This window comes from Taurulus bubalis, assembly GCF_910589615.1.
Source record: "Taurulus bubalis genome assembly, chromosome: 6".
Classification (NCBI taxonomy): Eukaryota; Metazoa; Chordata; class Actinopteri; order Perciformes; family Cottidae; genus Taurulus; species Taurulus bubalis.
Genome location: NC_136594.1, coordinates 18,061,092 through 18,087,651, shown reverse-complemented (window position 1 = coordinate 18,087,651; position 26,560 = coordinate 18,061,092). Strand labels below are relative to the sequence as shown.

At 42.3% G+C, this 26,560-nt stretch overlaps 2 protein-coding genes across 2 annotated transcripts; one reads left to right on the top strand and one right to left on the bottom strand.

The window, feature by feature from the left end:
* Window positions 1-16,205, bottom strand: aspscr1 (ASPSCR1 tether for SLC2A4, UBX domain containing; the record flags this gene model as incomplete). Its single annotated transcript, XM_079219126.1, has 17 exons — window positions 1-301; window positions 3,194-3,381; window positions 3,697-3,766; window positions 3,889-3,940; window positions 6,517-6,569; window positions 7,270-7,332; window positions 7,659-7,725; window positions 7,809-7,890; window positions 8,714-8,853; window positions 9,120-9,179; window positions 9,831-10,350; window positions 10,443-10,516; window positions 10,603-10,660; window positions 11,902-12,002; window positions 15,493-15,607; window positions 15,840-15,895; window positions 16,116-16,205. 17 exons carry the CDS (start codon window positions 16,203-16,205, stop codon window positions 291-293), a joined length of 1,800 nt encoding a protein of 599 aa, XP_079075252.1. The 3' UTR covers window positions 1-290.
* A 3,779-nt stretch (window positions 16,206-19,984) lies between these two features.
* Window positions 19,985-26,550, top strand: notum1b (notum, palmitoleoyl-protein carboxylesterase b; the record flags this gene model as incomplete). The annotated part of the gene is made up of 11 exons (XM_079220159.1): window positions 19,985-20,340; window positions 21,488-21,540; window positions 21,650-21,745; window positions 22,621-22,681; window positions 23,376-23,434; window positions 24,046-24,148; window positions 24,261-24,452; window positions 24,572-24,669; window positions 24,766-24,913; window positions 25,133-25,180; window positions 25,663-26,550. 11 exons carry the CDS (start codon window positions 19,985-19,987, stop codon window positions 25,997-25,999), a joined length of 1,551 nt encoding a protein of 516 aa, XP_079076285.1. The 3' UTR covers window positions 26,000-26,550.
* Between the last annotated feature and the right edge of the window lie 10 nt (window positions 26,551-26,560).

Here is a 26,560-nt window from a genome sequence, read left to right as displayed (position 1 = left end):
GTACAACCATCTTTATTCCCTTTCCACAGCATTTTCACCTGCTAAATAAAAGCAGCATCTTTAACACTCTCCTCCAAGAGATCAACCGGAATGAAACACAACAATCCTCCAATCCCATATTCATCCGCCTTGTTACTTTGGCCGTTTTAAAACCTAGTAAAGTGCAAGCTACTTCCATGATAGATTTAGTCCGCTGCTGCCACAAAGTTGAGTCTTCATCAAAGCGCAGCAAAGGTTTAAGTGCTCTCCACAGTCTTCAAGCGGCTTCCCATCAACACACAGCAACAGTCCTATTTCTTACCTGTGAAAAAAAACAGCAGACGGTAGTTAATATCTCTGAAGAATAACGAGTAACATTTTTAGCATTGGTGTTCATTTTAAAATATCAGAAAGTCTTAATGCTTCTTTCTGGAGAAGAATAGCTCACTTCATTCATTCATTTTGTTAAGCTACATCATGAGACACTTTTAAGAACACAAATTGTTAAGTAAGTATTAGTGATTTAAGAATTTCTTTATTCAAGTCATACTTTGGACAGAGCTCGGCCAGCTGTATCCAGTCTGTATGCTGACCTAAGCTTCCGGTCTTATAGCTGTACCTTTATATTTAACATAAAGACAGGAGGGTGACAATCTTTTCATGAGACTCTAAAAAAAAAAAAGTCAAAATATTCCCTTCAATGTATTAATTTAACAGGAAGAAATGTGACAACATTACTAAATATAAAAACACAGAATCTGCATAGCAATCTGTGACCTGTAATAACGCCTGTCAACACGATGCTGGTCATCTTGTTACAGGACGGAGGAGAAAGCTTTTATTGGCGTGCCAGAAAGTCCCCAGACAGGAAGCGTGTTGGCTTTAATCTCTGTTCCTGTCAATACTCAATACAATTTTATGATCGCTAATAACTGAGACAGCCTAAACTACTGGACATATTCAGTGACCGACAAAGTCTCAGAGTGTGTGTGTGTGTGTGTGTGTGTCCTCTGTACTGCACAGCTCCACACATGGAGCCTATAATTCCCAATTCAGCCCCCCTCCTCTCAGTCTTTTTCTTTCAACTTTGCTCATGAAAGATAAAGCAGCCACAACTTTCTTAAAAGACGCACATGGACACACAAAGATCAGCCCGAAATAAAATGTGAAAAACACACAAAAAAGACAGAGCGAAAAGGGAAGAATTATTACAAAGAAAAACATCAATGCAGTGACCACCAGAAATGGTACAATACAACAACAGAGAAGCGCCGTGACAGACAGACCACAGGGGCTTGTGCTGTGTGATGTGGCCCAGCAGCAGGCTCCCTCCCTGGGCCCCGAGAGTCTGTAGTGGTCTCCTGGGCCGGAGGGGGCGACCATCCTGAAATAATTGGTTCATCCTAAAATGCATCCTAACCTTCTGAGTCACGAGGAATTCTGCTTTCAAAAGGCCACTTCCTCTCGACTGTGGTTTTGGGTTTTGGGTGCTTACCACGACAAGGTTGTGTGGGTCAAAGCCTTCTGTTCTTTTGCTACAGAAAAAAAAAGGATGTGATCTCTGCGGAGGACAGCCGGAGGGATGAGTTACTTTATTAACTTTAGGAATGCATTTTGGCTCAGGGGGGACGCTGGCAATCATTCATCATCATTTAAAATCATCCGTCGTCATGGTCTCCACTGCAACGCTGATGACACCAAACTCTATTTCTCCTCCAAGACCATCACCTCAGACACCCACTCCACTCACACCACCTGTCTCACTGATATAAAATCATGGATGCAACAGAACTTTCGCAAACTCAACTGCAATAAATCTGAAATGCAATCATCTGCCCTAACTCCCTCACCCGCTCAGCCCAGACCTTCTCTCTCTCAACATTGATGGCTCCATTGTCACACCCTCCACCCAAGTCCACAACCTCGGTATCATCCTCGACCCCACCCTCTCTTTCCTACCCCACGCCAACCACATCACCAAAACTGCCTTCTTTCACCTCAGGAACATTGCAGGCCTCCGGCCCTCCCTGTCCTCTGCCACCACCGAAATTCTCATCCATGCCCTCATAACCTCCAGACTTGACTATTGCAACAGCAAAAAGCTCAATAAACTCCACTATGCAAACACTCTGAAGACCATCAGGACCAAGCACCGGACCTGGGGTGACAGGGCCTTCTCAGCTGCTGCATCCCCCCTCTGGAATGCCCTCCCCATCCCCATCAAGTGTTTTAATTATAAGCAAAAACTCATAATTAAAACACTTCTATTAAAAAGGAACAGTGTGTAGCATTTAGGGCAAATATGTATCTAATATTATAAAGTTTGTTTTTAATGCATATTGAGCTGAAAATAAGAATAATCGTGTTTTCGTTTGCTTAGAAGGAGTTGTTGATATCTACATACAGAGCGGTTCCTCTTCACGGAGCCATGGACAAACTAAACACTGGCTCTACAACGGGCTATGTCTTTGTGTCGGCCACCGTAGTTCTCCTCCCCGCATGGCACATGGGAGAAGTTTCAGTTGGTTGCAATCTGAAACCTCACCACTAGACGATGCCAAATATCCTACACATTGCACATTTAAAGCAAACTTTTGATCATGAACCATGAAGGAAGCGATTGAAATAAGATTCTGTATTGGCCTGAATAAGAGACAATATTTTTCCTCCTGAAAATTATGTTTGAAAAAGTCAGGGTCTTGTTATATTTGAAGGCTAAAAAAATAATGACGTATTCACATCAGTTACTCTTTTTGAATGGAGAGAGTTCTGGTGCAACACAGAGAATGTTGCATTATGGGTTGTTTGTAGCCTAAAGTGTTGCTAGGCTAGCAAGTTTTTAAGTCGGTTCATGGGTTTCAGTCAGTAAGTGTTTCTGAAGCGTGACCAATAGTGCGATCAATATGTCACAGAATGTCATGATGTGGAGCTCAAGAAGACAGCCAGAGGAAATCATTCTGACCTCTTTAAAAGCCTGACAGGACAGCGTTAGTAAGTGTCACCACATGGGTTCATGCAGTCACTTTAACCGTCAGATCAATGTGTTACTTGTCAGTCTGTATGACTTTATTTACAGCTCTTGGTTTGCTTATAAAAAGGCCTGAACTTAAGGCAACAATGCATATATTTTTTTTCTCTTGGTCTGGACCAAATGAACCAACCTCCAGGTGTGAACGTGACTGAAATAACTATGCGAGTGTTGGTCCGTCCTCACCTGGAAGCTTGAGCCACTTGGGCACCTTTCCCGGGTCCGATCTGGCAGGTTTAGCAGCCTTGTTGTGTGCAGACGCAGCTCCCTCGTCCCGTGTGGACCTGCTGGTGTCCTCGCTCGGCTCTGGAGAAGGCAGCGGCTCCTCTGAGCCCTCAGTGCTGGAGGAGGGTGTTGGGGACCGGAGCATGCAGCTGAGGTGGGGGGGTTAAAATATCTTAGTTTCTAAAACAGAAGAGTGATGACCTTGTTAAAGAAGCAAAAGGGACAACAGGTGGGGGTCACTTTTGGGAAACGTGCTCTATCTTTAGCAGGACTGGAAAATGGTTTTACGTGTATGTTTATGTGCGTGCGTGTGTGGAGGGCACCTGCTGTTTAGGCTGAACCTCAAAGGGATTCCAATGAGGACAGCTTTGTGACAGGAAAATAGGCTGGTTGCCGCGGGATACAAGTGCATATAGACACACTAATGCATGCACGGCCAGAAACACATACACGTGAACACATACCTTGCAATGGACTCATTTGCTTGCAAGGCCGAGACAGAGGAATCAAGCAGTTCCCTCTTCATGTAAAAATCTGTGTAGCACACACACACACACACACACACACTTGTTTTGCTACATTACATTCCTCAGTAATACACCAGTATCCAATTCAAAAATCAGCATATGAAAGAAAAGAACCAAAAAGACAAAAACCTGTCTTAACGTCGGATCCAAAGTACACCAGAGCGCCAGGAAACAAGTCGGCCTGCAGACGGAGAGGAGGAGTGAACAGAAGCCATCAAAATACATCAAGTCAATCTCTAAAAAAACATGGAAAAATTAAAACAAATTGCCTCCCTGCCAACACATCAGAGCCAAGTTTATTTTTTAAGACGATTCATTACTCGGGGATCTGAACCAGTAACCGAGGTTCTTTGAAGCAAACCACAAAATGAGCAACAATCAAATGGTTAGTGAAAACACCCTCACCCCTGAAGCACAACACTTTTCTCCGGTAAACGTCTTAATGGTTATAATGGACCTTTTTCTTGGCAGATATATTACCAAGCGTACAATTAGGAGGTTGAAACGCAGACAGACAGGCAAGGAGGGCACGTGTCTGTGACTCTAATAGAAGACAAACTAAGATACACAGTGTCCTTCGCATACACAACACAGAAGAACAAAGTTGAGTTGTTTAAATGATTAATGATGTACTTTTAAAATTACTTTCAGCTGCTGGTCATGTGACCAACAGCAGAGGCAAACAACTTTACACAAAAACCCACCATGAGTAGTTCCTTTTTTCCAGTTAATAGATCCTCTAACGTAACTGAGAATGTGTTTTATGAATTACATATTAAAGAGATTCAGAGCATATCTACGGCCTCCACATGGCTCTCAACATGGAGCCGGCGGCTAGAAGTTAACGGTGCAGACGGAGCAAACAGTGTTTACCTGGGAGGGAACGTTCGGTGGCTGCCGGCCATGAGCTGGCCCTGAGCTAGCTAGCGGGACACAACAGAGAGAAACTCGTATGCAGTAACATGCACACGCAGTCGGCCTGTCTACATAATCAAAGCACACAGAAGCTTGAATTACAAAACACACTATAGTCATATTGCTCAACGATCATTTTCAAGTAGCTCAGTCTTTCACCGTTTTAAATCAACAGTATCAAAAGTGAGCGTAGCGTGGCTGTCACTGGGATGAGGCGGGCTTGCTCTCCACTACAATCCGTCTACACACTGTCCTCTCACTCTCGGCCCCCCGTCCTCCCTAGCTGGTTGCTAAATTGGGACCCTCGCTCCTAATTGCTATTATCACAGCCCTGTGACCAGGAAACAATGTGTTGCAGTGAAACAACAGACATTCCTGCTTCTCTGGCAGCGGCACTTCCAGGGCAATGGGACAAGACCTGTGTGTGTGTGTGTGTGTGTGTGTGTGTGTGTGTGTGTGTGTGTGTGTGTGTGTGTGTGTGTGTGTGTGTGTGTGAGAGAGAGAGAAAAAGAGACAGTGTAAAAAAAAAAACATTTAAGGAGAGGAATGGAGGGAGGGAGGCAGAACAGATCCTGATGGAAGACAGAGGGAGAGACGGCTGAGGGAGGGGATGCCTGGTATCAAAGGGCTTCTGGGTTGGGAAACATTCCTTTCCTGACATGACACAAAGTGATTAAAGTGTGTGTCTTTGTGTGTGAGAAAGAGACATGTGCGTGTGCATTCATGTCTATGTGATGGGAGAAAAAAAGACTCCTTGTGCGTCAAAGATTGATGTATAGACAGAGAAATAGAGCCAGACACAGTGTGTGTGTGTGTGTGTGTGAGATGAAACCAAGGAGATTAAATATGTAGTTTGTGTGCACTTTAACACATTTAAGTTCCCAATGGATAAAAACATGGGGGTGAACGAGGGGGTAGACACAAGAGAGGGTCGGAGAGAGAGACAGTAGTGGAGGTGGACAAGGGGAGTTGGGGTCCAGGAGAGGGACATGTAGTTATAAACAGGCAGAGAGTTCAGGAAGGGACACAAAGACAAAAAAACAAAGAGAGACGGGCAACATTAGATTTGAGTCAGAGTGATCATGGCACCAAAAAGGCTTCCATATCTCACTCTCACACACACACACACACACACACACACACACACACACACACACACTTCAAAGTGTGCTTTTGAGGATTGTTATCTTTTGTACCAATTCCTCTGAGGCGCTGAACACGATCACAACGCGATATCACTTCAAACTACTTTCTCTTCCTCCACTTCTTTTTCGGTCTACTTTATGTTGAGTCAAAGTGTCAGAAGAAAGAACCGGGAGGAACTGATAAGGAAAATCTTCTTTCCGTTCTGAAATAATGCATCTAAAAATAAAAGAACAAGGAGAGTCTTTGAGGGCGTCTGGGTTCAGACTGATGAACCGAACAAGAGAACAACTTCTTGTTTTGTATTAGTTTCTTTTCGCTCCCTTTCATTATTTGAATAGCTCTGAACTCAGAGGCAACAAAGCATCAAGGCTGCCCAATTCTCTGTGTGTGTGTGTGTGTGTCAAGATCAAAGCAAGGCCTGTATTAACCCCATGTGCCAGTCTGGGAAAAAATCAAGCCCAGCTGGGGTCAAGGACAGTGGAGAGGGGGGAGACAAGTGTGAGAGAGGGGAGGAGCGAGAGAAGAGGGGGAGAACGGGAATGTGTTGGAGCTTTGAAGAGGAGAGAGGGACCACGCGATACGTTTTACAGTCCGTCTCTGTGTGCCTGTTGTTTTCTGGAGTTTGACCATGTTATAGTTTGTTTGAGTCAAATCTTTCTGTTTGTGGTGAGAAGAAAGTGCTGCCTAAAGACTCGCCTCAAACAGTGTAGCTGAGGGGTCATCCAAGATGGTTTTTGGGGGGGTGATGACTGAAAAAAAAGAGTTACAAATTAGAGATGGAACATCACTGAAATCTACACTGAAGTCATTACTGATACTGGAAAGTTAAACTACACAAGTTAATTTAATAAATATTCTACAGACTGATCAGTTTCATCTAAAATTAATGTGGCTATGGAACAACGTCGATACTCTACCTGAGGACAGCTACATTTATTTCACAGCTTTTCAGGGAAGTATGAATAAGATCAAGTTGGTGAAAACTAACAATTTTATGCACACAAGTAGATCAAGTATAGATAGAATTTTTTTTTCTTATTTTCATAGTTTTGGCGGTTATGATAAGTCACCAACTTTATTGCTAAGATTTGGAAATACAGTGTGATCATTACAGAGAAGTCAGAGAAGGCAAGAAACTTGAGTTTAAAGAAACCTTCAGGTTAGCCAAACTAAATTTAAGGAGAATGTGGTTTCGATAATCTGGCTAATTCTTCGGCTTGTTCACAACCTATATGATTGTTTGGCCTCGTTGGACTTAACCGCAACTACTTTCTCTGTGGTGTTCCCAGGTCTCAGCAGTTACTTGTTGAGTAGAGACCATCGGCTGAATGATATTTTCAGGCCAAGTATGAATACACAGAAATATGATCATCAAACCTTCACAAAGGGATGGATTTGTATGCACAATGATGTTGTGATTAATTAGTGGGAAATCAAAATGAGACTTACACAAGTAGAAACTGAGCTGAGGATCCTCCATGTGACTCTTCACAAAATGTCTCACAGCACCAACTGGACACAAAACAAACAAACACACTTAATCATGAACAAACGGATCTATCTGCACCTTCATCCGGCACTGTGTGGAGGATAATTCATTTTTCTGATGGAATTCCCCTCAGATTTGTTGTTCTGCTGGTTGTTTTGTTGCTGTTGGGGCTGAGGTGGATTTAATCCCTGGAATTACAGACCTGTCTCATTATTTCTGTCTCTCTGTCACTCTGGTGTGGCTACACTCATAAATGTGGTGAGGGAGCCGCAAGTAGCTCTAACATTGCAGCCATACCTGTGGCTAGCCATCTGAAATGAACACGCTCCACCAACAAATACCCACACACCTGTCTCCAGAGGCCTGAAGAAGCCTTGTAGAACATGTCTGTCTGGAAACTGGACCCTCAGAACCACCTGGTGACACACAGTGGCAGCACGTTATACAAAGTCTGTATACCTCACACAAACACTGATTATTTGTCCGTCCTTGTGCTAACTTTAGGATATCTTTCCATCTTCTCCTTCATCCGTTTTTCCTTTAGAGATTTAGTCATCAGCGGAGCCTCCTGCAGTAGCTTCCTGGGGGAGAAACAGACATACGCAGTTGTAACAAAAAGAGCAGTGAAAAAAAAGCCAACAGTGGAATCAACAATGGGAAAGATGCGCAGACAATGTTTAATCTTCAACCCTCACTCGTGTGTGGCCGTGTGTGCGTCTGTGTGTGCGTGACAGAGGCAGAGACGAATTGCTGTGGTCGGTTTAATTCCCCCCTTGGTAATTGCAGTCATCGACACAGTAGTAGCGTAGCCATGAGGCAGCCAGCTAAATCAATGTAGACGAAGATTAAAGGATGCGCGTGATGAGGTCTCAACCTGACGGTGTTTGGTCGATGGCTGGAGGATAAACGTCTACACAAAACAGGCTTGCTAATTGCTCCCTGTATGCCATATTTAGAAGCTTTTGTAGTGTGCGCGGTGTGTTATAAATGAGTAAATGTTTGCAAACACACACAAAGTCTCGGCAGCTGTAGTCTGGTGGGGCTACATTCAAAGAGCACAGCATAAACTTGTCCGCATCTGTTTTGAAGAAGCGCTCATAAATAAATAAAAACTTCAAACTCACAATAAATAAAAACAAACTTCAAAACACACGCAGTGATGCCTGGCATTCTCCCTGGCCATGGCCTCTCATCACTGCGATGGTATTCTGCAATTAACGGTTTGTACATCGACAAAACACTGCAGGACCGAATGCCAAACTGACTAATTATCTGTTACAAACAGTGCAGGAACACATCTGATCCAGACGTGTTTCTGCAGCAACAAGGTATTTATACTAAATATCACACACGGTCCTCTGACCCAAAGTCACTCGACCGCTTCCATCCACTTCCTTCTCCCACCTCTCGCTCTTCAGCAGGGCGAAGCGCTTACGCACATCATCCATCGTCACTTCAAAGAACTCGTCTGGAAGATCCCTGTGGTCCTTAGAGTGAAGGGACATTGCGTCCAGGTGGTAGATGAGAGGCTCCCTCTCTACTGGCTGAGGAAAGAGAATGAGTGAAGGAAAGGATGTGAGGCGCACGTGAAGCTAAGATACTGTGTGAGGTCAAAGGGGCAGGTGCATGCCAGTGGACGATAAAAAGCACGGAAAGTCATTTATTTGTTATGAAACTTTTCAGAGCCATATTGTGTCTAATGCTCATTCAAAATAGAACACACACACACAACAGGGAAAGTCGATTAACTGACACAGACATGTAATAGGTGAGACATCAGAAAGTTCTGACAGGTAATAAATCATTTTACCTCCGAGGACTCCTCCCGTTGATCCATGTCCTCGCCCGGCTGGTCGGCAGTGGGTTGACGCTGCGTGAGGATCAGAAACGACTACCAGTTTTACTTGATTACTTGTGGAGAGATTGTCCACCCGTTTCTGGGTCAATAAATAACCTTCGATCTCAAGGAAATGATGTGTAATTCACTTGTATGAAATAAAACAATCTGCCAATGTGGTAAGAAAAATTACACTTGATACGACTCCTTGAAGCTGGAATGAAAATGTGGTCAATAGAAACACTAGATGACCTCAAAAGTAGTGAGAAAGCATGATATGGTACCTGGCAGCCTGCTGGCTGAGGCGTACCACATGACCACAGTGTCCCAGTTTGATTCCTACCAGGCACCTTGGTCACGTGCCAAGAAAGTTTTTCAGTAAGCAAGATAAAACGTGCTTATTGCTAGATTGTCTTTTAATTCAGCTAAACGTTAAAGTTCACAAGACATTCATTTTTCAGGCTGTGCTGAAAATTAATTAAACTAAATAATAATAATTACTGTTCAATGGATTTGAAATTGGCCAATTCAGCATCTGTTCTGTTCACTTCTCAGCCAAAGAGAAAACTATTTCATGATAACTGGTCAAACTAACTGCTGAATGAATGTTTTGAAATTGTTTAAAAATATATATATAAAATATGCTTATTATTTTTTTATGAATCTTAAAATAAGATGACTCACCTTGGTGCTCGAACCGTGGCTAGATTTTGCTTTCTTGGCTTTTGGTGATTCGGCTGCTGTGATCGGAGCCGAGCGTCCCGCTGCGTTTCCCTGTGGACCCCCGAGGCGCTGACCGCCTCCCGAGAAGGCAATGAAAGGAGCAGAGGGAGCCGAGGAAGAGGATGAGTGAGAGTTCAGTCCTGATGGGCCCGCTTCCTCGCCATCCTCCTCTAGCGTTCCGCTCCCGACAGGAGGACTCTTTGGCCGAACTGCATCCTGGAATTTTGGAACCTCTTCCTGTTGAACAGGAGGTTTGCTGCATGGGGCGGGAGCTGGAGCAATGTGAACTTCGATTTGACTATGGGGGTCTGAATTATTATTCGTCACATCCGTTGTTGACGTTTCCGGATGTGAGGGAGAAGGATCGGGCTGAGATGATGGGCTAGGTGTGGTTTCCTTGGCAACAGGTGTGGTTGGCACAGCAGCTGTTTCAGTGGCTTCTTCGCTATCTTCCTGTCCCTTGATCTTTTTGAGTAAAAACCTTAGACAAATAAAAAAATAGCTTTATCATTAGGCCTCAAAATAACATGATTTGTTGGTGTGCAGTATGTTGTTTGTACACAAGCAACCTACCTGACAATAGCATTTCCTCCTGTAAGACCCAGAGACTTCAGAGTAGTCTTCTTGAGTGCTTCTTCACCACTCACCTGAACACACAGACACACACACCTTAGTACCCATAAATGGAGAGTTGACAAATTAAAATTAAAAAAAGTTAAGGAACATTGCATACCTCATCTCTCATGTAAACACACACAGGGGTGGATCCTGACTCAGACAACTCGGACACACTGGAATCAGGTGGAAACAATAAGAAAAACAGATTAAATTTAAGGGCGAGTGATTGTTGTTTGCTTTAAAGGCAACATAACAAAACACAGAAGTGACTTTACCTCAACCCTGTGATTATACAATAAAACCTGCGATGCACCAGCATGTCTGCATGTGCAAACCATGTGAGCACAATCCTACGTAGAAACTAATTGAACCATAAATGTTTTACTATTGTTCTCCACAGCTCTGAAAAGCTTTCCCCTCAGTTTCACAACATTCACAGCACTTTCATGCTGATGTGGAGCTAATATTCTTTTCATAGAAGCGTCACTTTCCTGGAAAATAATCAGTATCTGGAGTGATGTCATTTAATAGAGATGAGGGCTGGACGGATGCACGAGCACCTGGGACCGCACAGCTGGAACCACTGAACAACAGCTGTGTGTGTGTGTGTGTGTGTGTGTGTTCTAACTTTATAACACCTATATTTTCGATAGCAAAAGGTAAACACAAATATTGCCCATACCTGTGAGGATTCTAGCACTTCACCAGTGTGACGTGTTGTCAATGTTTAGTGAAATGCAAAAAATATATGTAAAAACAGTTTTTAAATTTAGATTATAATTACAGCTTCATATTGAATAGTTGCAAAATGTGAGAAAGTATTTCAGGCCACCCTGATTCATATCTGGCTTGAATCATCAGTACTAAAGATTAACAACTCCGGCGGAAAATATCTGGTTCTTTGATTTAAAAAAGGTTTAATGTAGAAGCCGGTGAACACACATCCATGAGGTTAGAAGTTTACTGCGTTTGCAAAGCTGTATTTTGGTTTTGAAACATCCGGTCACAGAGTTTAACATTCAGTGACGCGTGTCGTAACGGCGTGCGGCAACGATCACAGTATTGAGAAAATGTCACAACAGGATAAATTAATTAATTATGTGTTTCTATGTGAACTAACATGGAGTATATTGTTTAAAGAAACTTGAAATTGGAAGAAATTGGAATACAGAACGGGGAAACACACTTACGAGGATCCGCCAACTTTGCAACTAAATGCATTGCCCCAACTAAATTCTAACCGCAACCCTAAAACCATCACTGTACACACACACACACACACACACACACACACACACACACACACACACACACACACACACACACACACACACACACACACACACACACACACACACACACACACACACACACACACACACACACACACACACACACACACACACACACACACCTGATCTCGGGAAAATGTGTGAGCAGTTCCCACAAACTCTGTCCACAGGAGAAGGAACCCTGGAGCCGAGAGCCGTCCTCCATCTGCAGAGCAATCCGCACCTGAGGGCAAAGAAACTACAGTCACACACAACTTCCCTTTAAACACATGTCAAACACCATAAACACACTTTACATGAAAACCAGTGTCCATGATCTAAAAATCAATAACAATCCGTATACATCTCTTGAGCTGGGACTCCAGCCTCATAGTACGTACATACTGTATAAAAAGGTGCTATAGACGGTTCTTAAATGACTAAAAAGGGCCACTAAATGGGTTTCTCTGTGGCAGTTTTTGCATTTATTATGAGATCATAGAAAATGGGACCATTAAAGGATTAAATAAAAAAACATACATGGCATAAAAACATCACCAGGGTAAAACTATTTCTCAGACTTTTCTTTCGTTTGTGTTTTTTTTAAATGAAATACTGCATCAAGAACTTCTTCAATTGGAACAAATGTAAAATGGTAAATGAGAAGCAAAAACTATGCGAACTACTTTCAAGTGTCCCACTGACTTTTTTCTTTCAATTATTTGATCATTCGACTTGCCTTTAAAAATGTAAAACAGGTGGATGCAAAGTGCATTTTAACCTTTCATGTTGAAGGAATGCGTTACAAAAAGTTACCTAATGCTAGAATGAAACTCACTATATTATGTATCAAAATCTCTCTAGGTGGCCATTTGTAAGTGCTTAGCTCTACAGTCTTGAGCCCTTTTGCAGGAAGAAAATTCTTTGATAATCAGATCTGATTAAGCTGCACATGTGGCCCTACCTCAGTCTGGAAGTGAGTAACATCAGCGCGAGTCTCTGTTGTTCTTTCTCTGTCTGAGTCATTCTACGAGTTGTTTATGTTTACTCAACAACCATGTTGTCCAGCATTAGAAAGCATGCTGCCCATCGGCACACCAGGAGAGATGAAAAGAGCTCTTTGGCTGTCAACCGCTAAACACGAAACTTGCTCACACTCGCTGAGGTGAATGTTGGAAGGTTAACGAGTCAGTGTGTCTGAGCGTACAAAATCTGTGAGGTATCAACAGTCAACCATCCATCAAATGAACAAGAACAACAGATCAAACCCAGCCGTGATTTTACTCATGATGTCATAGGAAACTACAGCTCAGCTACAACAAAGTGTTTATCTGGATACAGATCAGAGTGAATGCAGGAACACAGACGGAGAACTAATGATTATCCAGGTACCGTCAATAAAAGCTCACGCATACAGCTGACAGAAATACCAAAATAATACCGATATTGCAACCTCATTTCTCCTCAAGCATGATTATGGGTGGTAGGGCTGTGCGGCATACCGGTTTCAGTTTTCCATACGGTATGAATTTTTCATATATAGTCATACCGATCGCTGCTGTTTGGCAGGCAACAACATTTAATGTTCACAGCTTGAAGCTGAAGGAGCAGCGGACCGAGCTACTTACGTCTCATGTTAACTCACTTGACTTATGGTCTGCAAGAAATGACATCGCCAAAATGCATGATAGGTAAATGACACCGCCCACACAGGAAGACTTTTCTTGTGCAGGAAGAAGTCTTTGCCTGTCCAGCAGAGTGGGCGGGCTTTACACATCATGCATTTTGGTGATGTCATTTCTTGCACACCATGAGTCAATTTCTATCCGTGAGACACAAGTAGCTCAGACCGCTGTACACATATCTGTGACTGTAAACATTAAATGTTGCTGCCTGCAGAAGAATGACAATAGTCGTTACGGCTGCTCATGTGCCACTAGTATGAAGGGATTCCCCTGGGTCCTAAATCCCTCCAGTTTAGCTCCCTATGTACCAATCAAAACAGCTGTTGGCCAGTTGCAAGTGAGTGGTGAATAACGATGGCGGTCCTTTTCGCCGTCAATAAATTAATGTGTTTATTTGGAAAAAAAATACCGTGATATACCGTGAAACCGCCAAAATCTTACAAAACACCATGATATGAATTTTTGGCCATACCACCGAACCCTAATGGGTGGGATCAATCAATATCTTGAAATGTGACAGTATTAAGTTTGTCTTCAACCAAATAACTGTTTTTAATCGACTAACACTCATACTAACACTCATACTATTTTGTCAACTAATCGATTAGTTTATTTAAAAATAAATAAATAGACAGATCTGTAAAAGTTTCACCACAAAGAATTTAAAAAAGCACCACTTTAAATCTTGTGTAGATATGTGCTCATGAGTTTCTTGGAAATAAATAATTAAAAGCATTTAAAAAAAAGATTGGGTTGGTAAGCTTTAAAAGAAAAAGAAAAAGTGAAATTCTCATATCCTGAAAGTCATCAATGAACCCAGTGTCTATGGCTGTCATATGACTGCAATAAGATACTTGCCCGTCTACCGAACAAAAAGTACCGATTAGACAACTAAACTAAGAGGACGAGTCCCAGATGATACAATAGTGATACTCTGGCACCAGTATCACTATACTTTTCTTATGTTTCAGGGAATCACCTACATTGCGATACTTGGGCTAATCCTCATACCGTGAAATAGAGAGTGGCAAATCAAAGGAAAAACCTTAATGTCATGGTAGTGAAATCAAATGAATGCGGATGCTGCCATACAGGTATGACGTGAGTTTAAGGCCTCCACAGTCACCAGATCTCAAAACGACTGGAGGAGATTTTGGCCAACGTGTTAGGCAGCGCTTGTCACTGTCGTTACGACAGCAAATGAGCCAATATCTTTTGGAAGAATGCTGTTCATCCTCGCAGTAGAGGTCACAGACTTGAAGAGTCCTTGACGAGGAGCACTGAAGCTGCTCTGGTGGCTCCGTATTAACGAACTTTGTTGGTCCACAGTCCAAGCTACACTACAACACAAACTAATACAATATTTTAAAATTATTTGACGGATCAACATAAATATAGAAAGATTCTAAAATGTTTCTATAACGATATTGTATCGTTATGGTGATATGAGACATTGTCTAAGATATCGTCTTAGATTTTGGATTTTCGTAATATGGCATAAGTGTTATCTCTTCTTGGTTTTAAAAGGATGCAAATATTTCATAAAAGCATCAATAGTAAACGCCACAATGTTGTCATTGGGGCATTTGGTCAAAAATATCTTGATATTTGATTTCCCCCATATTGCCCAGCCCTCATTTGGAATATGTACTGACTAAGACATCGCAGACAATTATTGAATTTTCTTGATCATGAAAGCCAGGGAATTCAATTGAAATATATTAAAGAAGTTCCATCTATCAAACTGTTCATTGTTTTACAGGTTTTGCACATAATTAAAATAGAAACAAATAAAATGTCAAATCCACATGTTTAAAACTATATGTATGTGCGAAGCTTACATTTCTGAGTTTAACCAAATCAGGCCTGAGAATTGCTACTGGTGATACAGTCGAGCAGACAATCTCAATATGAACACACATATTGTACTGACAGTCATACACTCATAACTGCGATTATGTGTCTTTACTATTTGGTCTGACTGTTTAAAACTGCTTTTGTATGTCTCTCTTTCTCACACACACAAGCTTGCACTTTATCTAAACTAACCTGGCTGTCAGCTACGGCCTGTTTCCTTGTACTTGTCACCAGTTCCAGTTTCGCATTGTTGGGCAGGTTGGCAAACCTCCAAGGCAGTGTAAGGTCAACAGCAGTCCTCTGAAACCTGTCAAATGTTGATGGCAGAAGAAAGGCGAGTGAGGATGATAGAACAAAACGTTCTCAGATAATGAAAGAAATTCGGAGCACCATTACATTTGATAACATATCCCTCCTCTAGGGTTCTCCTATTATTAATATACAGTAGTCTGGGCTCGGATCTACACTTGGACATCTGGGCTCAGGTCTACACTTAGACACAGAGCTGTGGCAGCTAGCATCAACCAACTGGTACTCACTTCAAACCGTGTTCGTCGGGGTTAAATCCATGTTTTTTGCAGACATCCTCCAGCACCTGAAGATAGCAAATATAAACTCTCAGTAAGAAATGTAAACCTCATGAGCAAATAATTTCCTTTAATCTGCACGAGCACAGAAACTGATTTGTCACCGGCTAACGACTGTTAGCCGAACGAGCTAACAAGAGGAGAAGTATTTGCTCTGGTTTGACGACAAAAGAACAGAATAAAACAATCAGTCCGTGTCATAAAATATGCCCTTAAAACACGCGTTACCTGTAATAACGGTGTGTTGGAGGACACTTTAACGACTTGTCTCCTCCCGTTAGGAACGAGAACCGTCACAGCTGTGCTGCTGGCTGCCATTGTGTGTCGTGACGTAGCGGTGTTTATTTGAATAAACTTTATTGACACAATACCGGCTTTAAGCTTCACGAAGACATTTTCTAGGGAAATTAATTTATCTTTGACAATTGACACATTCTGCAATATATTTCAAATATAAAATAAAATGCAAATGTATATTAGGATTATTTAAAAACCATCCATGGATTCAAGAAAGAGTAGATCTTTTCTCAATGTAGATTTTAATGTATCACGCACACACATATATGCAGATTGAAGATTAAAAAGCAAACTTGAATAAATGAGAAGAGAAACATATCATTATGCTTTCATACAGTATAGGTAGCGTAATTAAGCTTTTATCCTCACAGAAGACATGTTGATGTGTCACAGCAGAAAACTCACAGGCAAAATAACTATATTAATGTTGATTTGCATGCAGGTATATGCGGTTCCAGGGCTCTTATATGTGCGTGCTAGCTCACTTACTGGGAGATTTAAATGTAATTGAATCATTGTTGATATTAAGTACACCTGCATTTACCTTGCCTTTCCTGTTGCAGCAAGTCAATTAAAATGGCCATGTCTTCATCTACAGAGTACAAAGAAATATGAAAGTGATATGAATCATATGCTCTGGCTTTCACAAACCAGCTGAAGATTTCCCAGCGTTCCCCACCACACGTCTGACATATTTTCTTGGTATATTGGTGCACGTACATACGTGTACATTACAATGCATGTGTGAACATGCAACTTATCAGGAAGGCAGAGCGAGGTCTGCACGGAAACCACTTATGTGCCTTCTGTATTATTAATTCCATGTATAAACTTGTAAATCTACAGTATTCAAGTTTTAGAATTGTAATAAGATCGTCAATATTCCTCATGTGGTGGTTCGATCCATCTGTCTCTTTGTTTCAGTCTCATAAATTTGACCATTTGACTTTTGAATTTAAATATATTTGTATTTTATTTATTATTTATAAAAATCATCTTTGAGCCTTACATTAAACCAAAGGGCACTTTGTGCACTTAACAAAAGGCAAATGAGTTAAATCCCGAATAAAGTTCCACAATTTGTATACAAAACAACGTGAAGATAATAATTATTGTCCTGACCTTTAACCTATTCAAAAACATTATATTACACAACACAACCAACTGGCATCTAGACTATGAATCAGGCTAAACGAGCATTCTTTAAGTACAGCGACACTCATAAGAGAAGAAGACAGATCCTTCTCTCAGTCAAACGTCTTCTATCTTCCTTCTGATTGCAGATCATGAACAAGCTGAATTCGTAATTTCAGGTGACCCGGATTGCATCCTTAGACAATGCAGGAATATTTTATCTTTGAGGTACAAAATCAAACCAGTGCATTAGACAAGATGAGGATACTTTTGAGAAGAATAATTCAAAATAGAGGTGATAAAGCGTTGAAGGTAAAGATTACCATTGCGGCTGTTGTTTGTGTCTGGCTTCTACCAAGTTAGAGGTTCAAGTTTGTCTTTTCAATTGTTTTCTGAATTGTGATTGTTATTAATATTTACAAGGTCACCAACAGTGTATAAGCGCACAGTAACAGTGTTGCGCGCGCGCACGCACGCACGCACGCACACGCACACACAAATTGTTACCCTCTCACAAAACAATGGTGGTAAACACTATTGGAAGTGCAACGTGTCGGCTATTAATGTAATTGATAAAGATGCTATTTAAGATATATTGACCAAAATACGCAATGTGGATTCATCTTGTGGATCTTAATGTCTTTGTGCTTGATTTGATACTCTTGGTAAACTCTATCATGGAAATAAATGAAGGTTCTGATTTTTTAATTTTGGAGGTTTGCTATGTTATTGAAATGTGCAATGCATTGGCAACAACACATCCAATCTGTTCCACATATGGCCGACTTCATATATATTTGATAGACGACCTGATCCGACATAGAGAATCAAGGCCGCTTTCTCTCAGCATGAATCAAGTTGGATCAAAGCAGGAATTAGACTGGACAGACAACACAACACGGGTTGCCAACAGATGGAGAGGTGTGAAGCCAGAGCTTCAGAGGGCATACAGCTGACTGAGTTACCGCTGCAGCCACATTTGGAGTCAGAGTCCACCTGAAAGAGAGAGGGAGGGAGGGTCGGAGGGAGGGACGGAGGGAGGGAGAGAAGGAGGGAGGGAGGGAGAGAAGGAAGGAGGGAGAGGTGAATACAGTTCTCAGTTCTGGGGGGAAATTGCCACCATCTGAATAAACAAACAAACAATCAGTTTCCTTCCTCACTCTGCAACTTCAAAACTGCATGGATGGAGCATAAAAGCACAAAAAGGCATCTCTGTCTTCACACAACATTTAGCACCGAAAAGCCTTTAATCATCGATAAATGAATGGCAAAAAATGCACTTGTTAAAAACTGAATTTTTTTCTTTTGCAAAAGTCCAAAACAAAAATGTAATGGTAGTGCTGCTGAATGTCAGACTTCAAGATGGATGCTGGGTCTGGTTTAAATCATACTGATTTTAACAGTTTCTCTTGAAGTGAGTAAAAGTAGAGCTTTTATAAATTGGATCATATGACACGTTAGATTTAAAACAGATTTCAAAGAGACTTCACGTTAAAAAAGGGCTTTAGATGAGGATGAGAAAAAGAAACTTATAAATCTTTGAAGAAACAACCGTGGACGGACACCTTTCCATCAAAGTGCTTCAAGCACATAAAGTTGAAACCAGAAAAGCCTTTTCTGACATTGTTGGAGCCATATCTTTTGTTTTATTATAAATCATGTTATATAGTTAATTTGTATGACCTAAAGACGTTCCTTTGCCATATGAATGGATCTTATATTCTCATTCGAAATAATGTTTTTTTCTGTTTATTGTTTATATTAATCTGATGAGGAACAATGAAGAAGTAATGGCAATCTGGGGAAGGAGACCACGAGGACCAACCCTCAGGATTCCCTCAGTTTTTCTTGGAGTAAAAGTTCACGAGCTGCTCTGAACCATGATGGGCTCAAAACACAAGAAAAGCTTTTAATGAAAACCATATTAGTTTCTAATCAATACCTGAAATGCATTTGAACGGACTCTTCTCTAAAGGTTAAACATGCGCATCACTGGAAACTTGCGGCATGGTGTGACCCTCTGCAGCCTGTCCAACTGCGCTTCTCCCTCACACATCATATTAAATCAAAGACACTTCAAAGGCAGCCGGGTCATACGATGACACTACATCAAAGAGACCATCGAGTGAACCGACTGAAGGGGCGTGCCAGGCACACACACGCGCTTGGTGTGAGACCGACGCCCCACGAGGAGCACCAGCCAACGATAATAGCGATTGGCCCGCGGGAGTGAGAAGCACGCGGGGCAAGGAGCACGAGGGGGTGGGTGGGGGCTGGGACTTCAAATAAAGTTCCACTTCGCCCGCAGCTCATGAGGACCTGGACCAAGAGTGGAGTGTCACTGGGCTGAACGACTGGCTTCAGGGACATCCACGACGCGCGTAATGACGCATTGACTGAGCTCATCAGGATTTTAGGATTAAAATGATGTGGGGACCGCACATGCATCTGAGGTGAATTTCAAAACCATCTCTCCATCTCTCAAGGCACCATGGAGAACCATAACCTGTGTTCATTCTGCTCACCTTTCATGGGCGACAACTCCAAAAAGGTCTCCGTGCGTTTTCAAAGAACTTTTCACTTTTGTAACGACTCTTAAAAATATTCTGTGTTTTATTGAAGTTCCTGACACACATTTGAGATACGTGTTCCAGTGAAAATTAGACATGCAGAGCCGCGGTGGTGTGAGGAGCTGGGCCGGTCTGTCCGCGGTGCGCTCCTGCTTGCTGCTGCTCTTCGTCCACATGAGCGCACCGGTGGAGGCGCGCAGCCTGCACGGCGGCCGGGCGCAAGGCCGGCGGCAGCAGCAGCCGCCTCTGGCGCACAGGGAGCGGGTGGAAGGAGCAGAGAGCTTCCCACTAGACTTTACAGCCGTGGAGGGCAACATGGACAACTTCATGGTCCAGATAAAGAACTTGGCGCAGTCGCTGTACCCGTGCTCTGCGCAGAAGCTGGATCAAGACATGAAGTTGCACTTTTTGAAGAATGTAACTGTAACTTGCAATGACGGGTCAGCAGCAGGGTAAGTGAGTGGGATGAGCTCCGTAGTCGTTGTCAATTACTCAGAACATGGAACTTAAAAAAACTGTCATCATATGTGGTGTGCTTTATTGGGGTGGGGGGGTTTAAAGTAATTAAGATATGCTCTGCTTCATCAAACATTCCATTTGTTTGACTGGTGGTTTAGTTCCCTTCATTTGCAGTCCGAATGTGACCAAAATGGATCAAAAGGACCAGATTAGAATGATGGCTGTGCGCCCCGATAGAGAGGCAAATCTATACCCAACAGGGGATGATTTGATTTAGTCAGAAGGACAAAGTTGTCGAGTCTGACATATGCAATAAAATCATACTGATTAAGATTATAATCAATGTTTTCGCTGCAGTGGAACAAATAGAAGAATCCTGGACTTGCATGCATATTAATCCATCAATTGGACTGTTTTGGTTCTGGACTAAAACACATCTCACAATCATCCCACTGGACCAACAACGTGTCCAAGTCAAACGACAGTTTCGATCAGCACTGCTGTCATTCGCAGCACCTACTGTACAAGTGCAAATTAACTGACTCAAACTACAAGTGCATCTTCAGAATAAAAGTAAAGTAAAAGTGATCCAGATGTTCCAGAGACCCAAGTGTTCAATCAATTGCAACCCTGTCAGAAGCAGTGCATCTGACTGCACTTTTAACCTTAAATATAATAGACTGTAACTCAGAGACTAACATTACTTTAGAAATAAATTATGACAACCTAATCAAATTTTAGCTTTACCTTCCTAAAAGCCAGGTACGCTTGATATGCTTTAATTTCATTAAACAGGATTTAATTACCAGTACATTAATCAGTAAGTCACCAAATAAATGAAACGCAGTGGTTGTGTGAATAAGAGGGACCTTTCCAGATGCTACCCAAGCTGTCAAGCCTCTGGTTGTGTGTGCTGCCAACAGCTTGATGAGTTTCCTCTACTCGTGTTTTTTTCTTCTGTTTTTAAACAATCAATCTGAGCTGTTAAAGCCACTAAGCAGACTCCTGCTGTGATGTATTTTAGAGGAGCGATCAGAGCCAAATCTTTCATGTGAGGAGGATCAAAGGAAGCATCCCTACTGTGTAGCTCGTGGTGTGCGTGTATTAATGTGTGTGTGTGTGTGTGTGTGTTTGACACAGGTACTACATCAAGGAGTCTAAAGGCAGCAAGAGGTGGCTGCTGTTCTTAGAAGGTGAGGATGAAACTCACACATGTGTCATGCTCATTACAGTGAAACACAACTCTATGTAACTTGTTAACGTGTGTGTGTCTGTGTGTGTGTGTGTGTGTGTGTGTTTCAGGTGGGTGGTACTGTTTCAACAGGCAGACCTGCGACAGCAGGTATGAGACGATGAGGAGACTGATGAGCTCCACCAAGTGGCCGCAAACCAGAACAGGTAACAAGACACACGTCCTGCATTGTGTGCAGCACAATCAAAGCAGATATTTTGTGCACAAACATGTCCACGCACAGCAGTGTTGGTTCCTGCAGCTTTTGAAAACTCTCTGTTCAGCCCCACTGAGGTTTTGCTTTTCCCCCCAAAAAATCCCCTGAATGAAAGAGATTCATAAACATGTTTGTGTTTCCTCTTTAGCTGAGTTTGCATTAATCTTTAAAAGTCAAACTCTCTGGGTTTTTTCCCCTCCGGCCATCAGGAGACTACTTGTTTCTCTCTCTCTCTCTCTCTCCTCTCTCTCTCTCTCTCTCTCTCTCTCTCTCTCTCTCTCTCTCTCTCTCTCTCTCTCTCTCTCTCTCTCTCTCTCTCTCTCTCTCTCTCTCTCTCTCTCTCTCTCTCTCTCTCTCTCTCTCTCTCTCTCTCTCTCTCTCATTTACACTGGAGGCCAGAGCAGCAGCCACAGAGCTCTTCAATGCTTGCATGTAATTGCTGACCAATGCAGGAAAAGTGAATGACTTATTGACCACAGAGAACACACACACACACTGCTCAATAAACCTTTGTGGTGTGTGCATTTTTATGTGTCTCACTTAAAACCAAACCTCTAGCCTAATATGTTATCTACTTACAACACACTACACTTTAACGCAATAAGGCCACACACACACACACACACCATATACACAATCCACACACACACACACACACACCACAACACACAAACACACACACACACACACACACACCCCACACACAACACACACACACACAAACACACACAGCCTATATATTTATTCCTCTTTCACGATGAGGACATTTGTCGATAAAGTGAAGTAAATGTTGGATCTCACCTTCTTTATTTCTTTATCTCACAGGAACAGGGATCCTGTCTCCTCAGCCAGAGGAAAACCCTCACTGGTGGAACGCCAACATGGTGTAAGAACTTGTGTCTCTCCAAAATATGATTTTATTTATTACCTTTTTTGGACTGGTGGTGCTTTAAAGGATTATTTCCACCTTGTGAAGCTATAGTTTCTACTGTGATACATGTATGTGTTTACTTTCCAATGCAAGCTTCAACATTAAAGGGATAATATGTATTTATGATGCTGTGATCAGGTGTTAAAACTACTGTTACTTCATGGACCATCTACAAAAGTGAAATGCATCTTACAGGTCAATAATTTAGCACTGACGGTGACTTTTCTTTATATAATTTACTTTACTAAATCTTTACTTCTCTGCATTTAATTAGTTATTTATGTCAATACCTTTACTTTAATTGCTACTTCCAGTTAGAATAAGTACATTTAAGGCATAATTTGTGTTATCTTCCCCTACTGTTCATGTTTTTGCCACTTATCATCCTTTCATACATAAAAAAAGAAATAACCACTAGTGCCTGACAACAGTCAGTCAGATCCTGATCCAGCAGCTAGTGGTTACAGAATGAAAGATACACACTCATCACATCCTACAACAGCTCTCTGTCTTTAAACAATCTTTTGTTTGCGTTCAGTCTGCCATCACACAGCCAGGGTGGCTGTTGTTTGTACAGCTGTCGTATCAGTCAGCTGTCAGTGAACTGGCTCAAATAAAAGAGTAAAGTGTTGCTCTCTCTCTGTTGTAGCTTCATCCCGTACTGCTCCAGCGATGTGTGGAGCGGAGCCACACCAAAGACAGACCACAGTAAGACACAATAAATCAGCTGTGAGCTTGTAGATCTGCTTTACTATTTAAAAGGCAGAGAAAAGGAGCATGTGAGCAAACGGATCAGTTTAGTTTTATGTGCCTTTGTTGTGTGGCAGCTTCTTCTTTCAGCTCTTATATTAACTCATTCCATAACTTTAACAATGTCTGACTCATTATATTGTGCTATTGCTTGAAACTCGGTAGGTTTATGAATAACAACACCCAAGCTGTGCAGAGGTCCCAGTCTCTGAGTTATATATCTGATTTAGCAATTAAATGTCCGGCATTTTCCATGAAATAAAGATAAATTATTTCTTTCAAAATACAACAAAACAAAAAAAAACTCTTTAATTGTCAAGTTGAGTATAGTTTAATGTTATCAGTCAGTTGCTTTTTTTTATGGATAAATTAATGGGCTTTTTGCATTAAAACCTGTAAATTAAGCACATAAACCTTATTATCTTACTCATTATCAGAACAATTTGAAAACATTCAGGCGTCTTGTGTGGCTAAAAGGTGTACTGCAGATATACATGTTAAATAAAAGACTGTCAGACCTTCTGCTCATTTATTTGGCCACCCAATTAACCTTAACCATTCGTTCTCAGGTGATTATGCGTTCATGGGCTCTCTGATCATTAAGGAGGTGGTGAATGAGCTACTGACAAAAGGTCTGGACAACGCTAAGGTTCTGCTTCTGGCAGGGAGCAGGTCAGTACAGCACATGATGTGTGCGTGTCGCCTACTGTATGTGTGTGTGTGTGTGTGTTTCACCAAAGACAGCAGCTTCCTTGCACCCTCTGATCTGACTTCCTGTCACCAGTGCGGGTGGTACAGGTGTCCTGCTGAACGTGGACCAAGTTGCAGAGCAGCTGGACTCGCAGGGCCACCGAGGGGTGCAGGTCAGGGGCCTGGCTGACTCCGGATGGTTCCTGGACAACAAACAGTACAAATTCACAGACTGCCTGGACCCCATCAGCTGTGCCCCCACCGAGGCCATAAAGAGAGGCATCAGGTAGGACCGGTGGTCGCAGGAAGATGGTGTTGATGGACAGGTGGATAGATTGATGGAGGTTAAGAAGTTAAGGTTCATAAGCGGTACAGATTTGGTAAAGCGGTGATGATACTTTGCAGGTACTGGGGCGGTCTGGTGCCAGAGAGCTGCAGACAGGCTCACCTGGGAGAGGAGTGGAACTGTTTCTTTGGATATAAAGTCTTCCCCACGTTAAAAAGTGAGTGCTCCTCCACATGGCTGACTTACATGCAAACGACAGAGGCGGGTGTGTCACTTGAAGTATGACCTGCAGTGCATCCTCTCCCCCGTCCAGGCCCGGTGTTCGTGGTGCAGTGGCTGTTCGACGAGGCCCAGCTGACGGTCGATAACATCCACCTGACCGGGCAGCCCGTCAACGAGGGCCAGTGGAGATACATCCAGCACCTGGGACAGGAACTGAGGAGCACGCTACGCAACATCCCGTATGACAGACAGACACGCATGCGCACGTACCCCTCTGTGTTCGGCCTGTTTTTGAAGTTCCTCCTGTACCTAAAAGAGTGAATGAGGGGGCAGCTGGTGAGACGGCTGAGGAAGAGTGTGTGAAAATATGTCCGCATGCTGCTTGTTCACTATATAACCCAAAACTATGACCTATAAGTGAAAGAGACTGTTTTGTAATGATGTTTTTTGAATCGCAGGGCGATGTTTTCTCCGGCCTGTCTGTCACATGAACTCATTACTAGAACGTAAGTAAATCAAACTTTCTAATACACCTTCAAGGTTCTCTCCATTAATAATTGTTTCAAATCATTATAAATTAAGCAGTGTTGTCCATTCATTTGCAACATAGCATTGGTGTTGACATAAATAACTAGACAGTCAAAGAAATGTCTTGAGATACCTTCGAAACAGTGTCGCTGTTGCATAGTTTGTCCACCAGAGGGCACTGACGAGATTATTTGTCAACTGTAAAATGTCCCACTTAAAACTAACATGTGTAACAATTCCTAAAAGTGAATTTAAGGGATCCATATCAAACTTGTTCATGTATGTTATGTTAACAAAGTCAGTCTCAAACACCATGGTGGTAAACATCCTCATATTGCACAATTCTATCATTGTGTGACATTGTTCTTAATCCTCATAAAAAGGCCCATCATCATTTAAAACAGTGCACAAAGAGTATGCATATTTCACATCATCACCATGTGTCTTCCTGTCTCTGCAGCTACTGGATGGACATTCAGGTGAAAGGCACCTCCCTGCCCAGAGCCCTTCACTGCTGGGACCGAAGCCTCCAAGACAACCACCACATCAACGGCAGTAACCGCAACCACCACAAGCACAAGACGCCGCCCACGAGGGGTTGCCCGTTACATTTGATTGACAGCTGCCCGTGGCCTCACTGCAATCCCTCCTGCCCGACTATTCGAGACCAGCTGACGGGACAGGAGATGAGCGTCATCCAGTTCCTGAAGCACATGGGCTTCGACGTGCAGAAGATGGCCCAGCAGCAGGGGATGGACCCCAAGAAGCTACTGGGCATGCTCAGTAACGGGAGCTGAGTGGCTTTTCTTTAAAGCGCAGAAATGCTAGCGTAGCGTCAGTAAGGAACATCAATGGAAGACATCCGTAGCAAGACAACTGAACTCAAAAAGAGAAAACTGTCAATACTTCCAAACATCGTCTTCTATCAACGAGTGCCTTCTGAAAACGTTGAGTCAAATACAATCAAACCAGAACGTTGTTGCTGTTGAGCTGTTTAAAGATCACTTGTTAGTTACCACATATGTTCTGTAGACATGCTATGATTGCGAGGTGTACACAAAGACAATGAAAGGTGGGTACAATGTGTATGTGTGTGTAGAGTAAATATGTATCGTACTATAAGCATGTGCTGTCATGGTGGTAGTCTAAAATAGTTTTGATGAGCACAAGATTGACATCAACTGCCAGTTTGTTTCGTGGTGATTTGGTGCGGTCAACTCATCACTTTCAGAGATCTATGGTGCTGCTGTTTCTACCCTCATCCAAATATGCTGCTTTTTCTAATTTTGGAGAAGAAAAAAGATTAATGGGTAATATTTACTATTAAAAAAAAAAAAAAAAAAAAAAAGGTACAAATA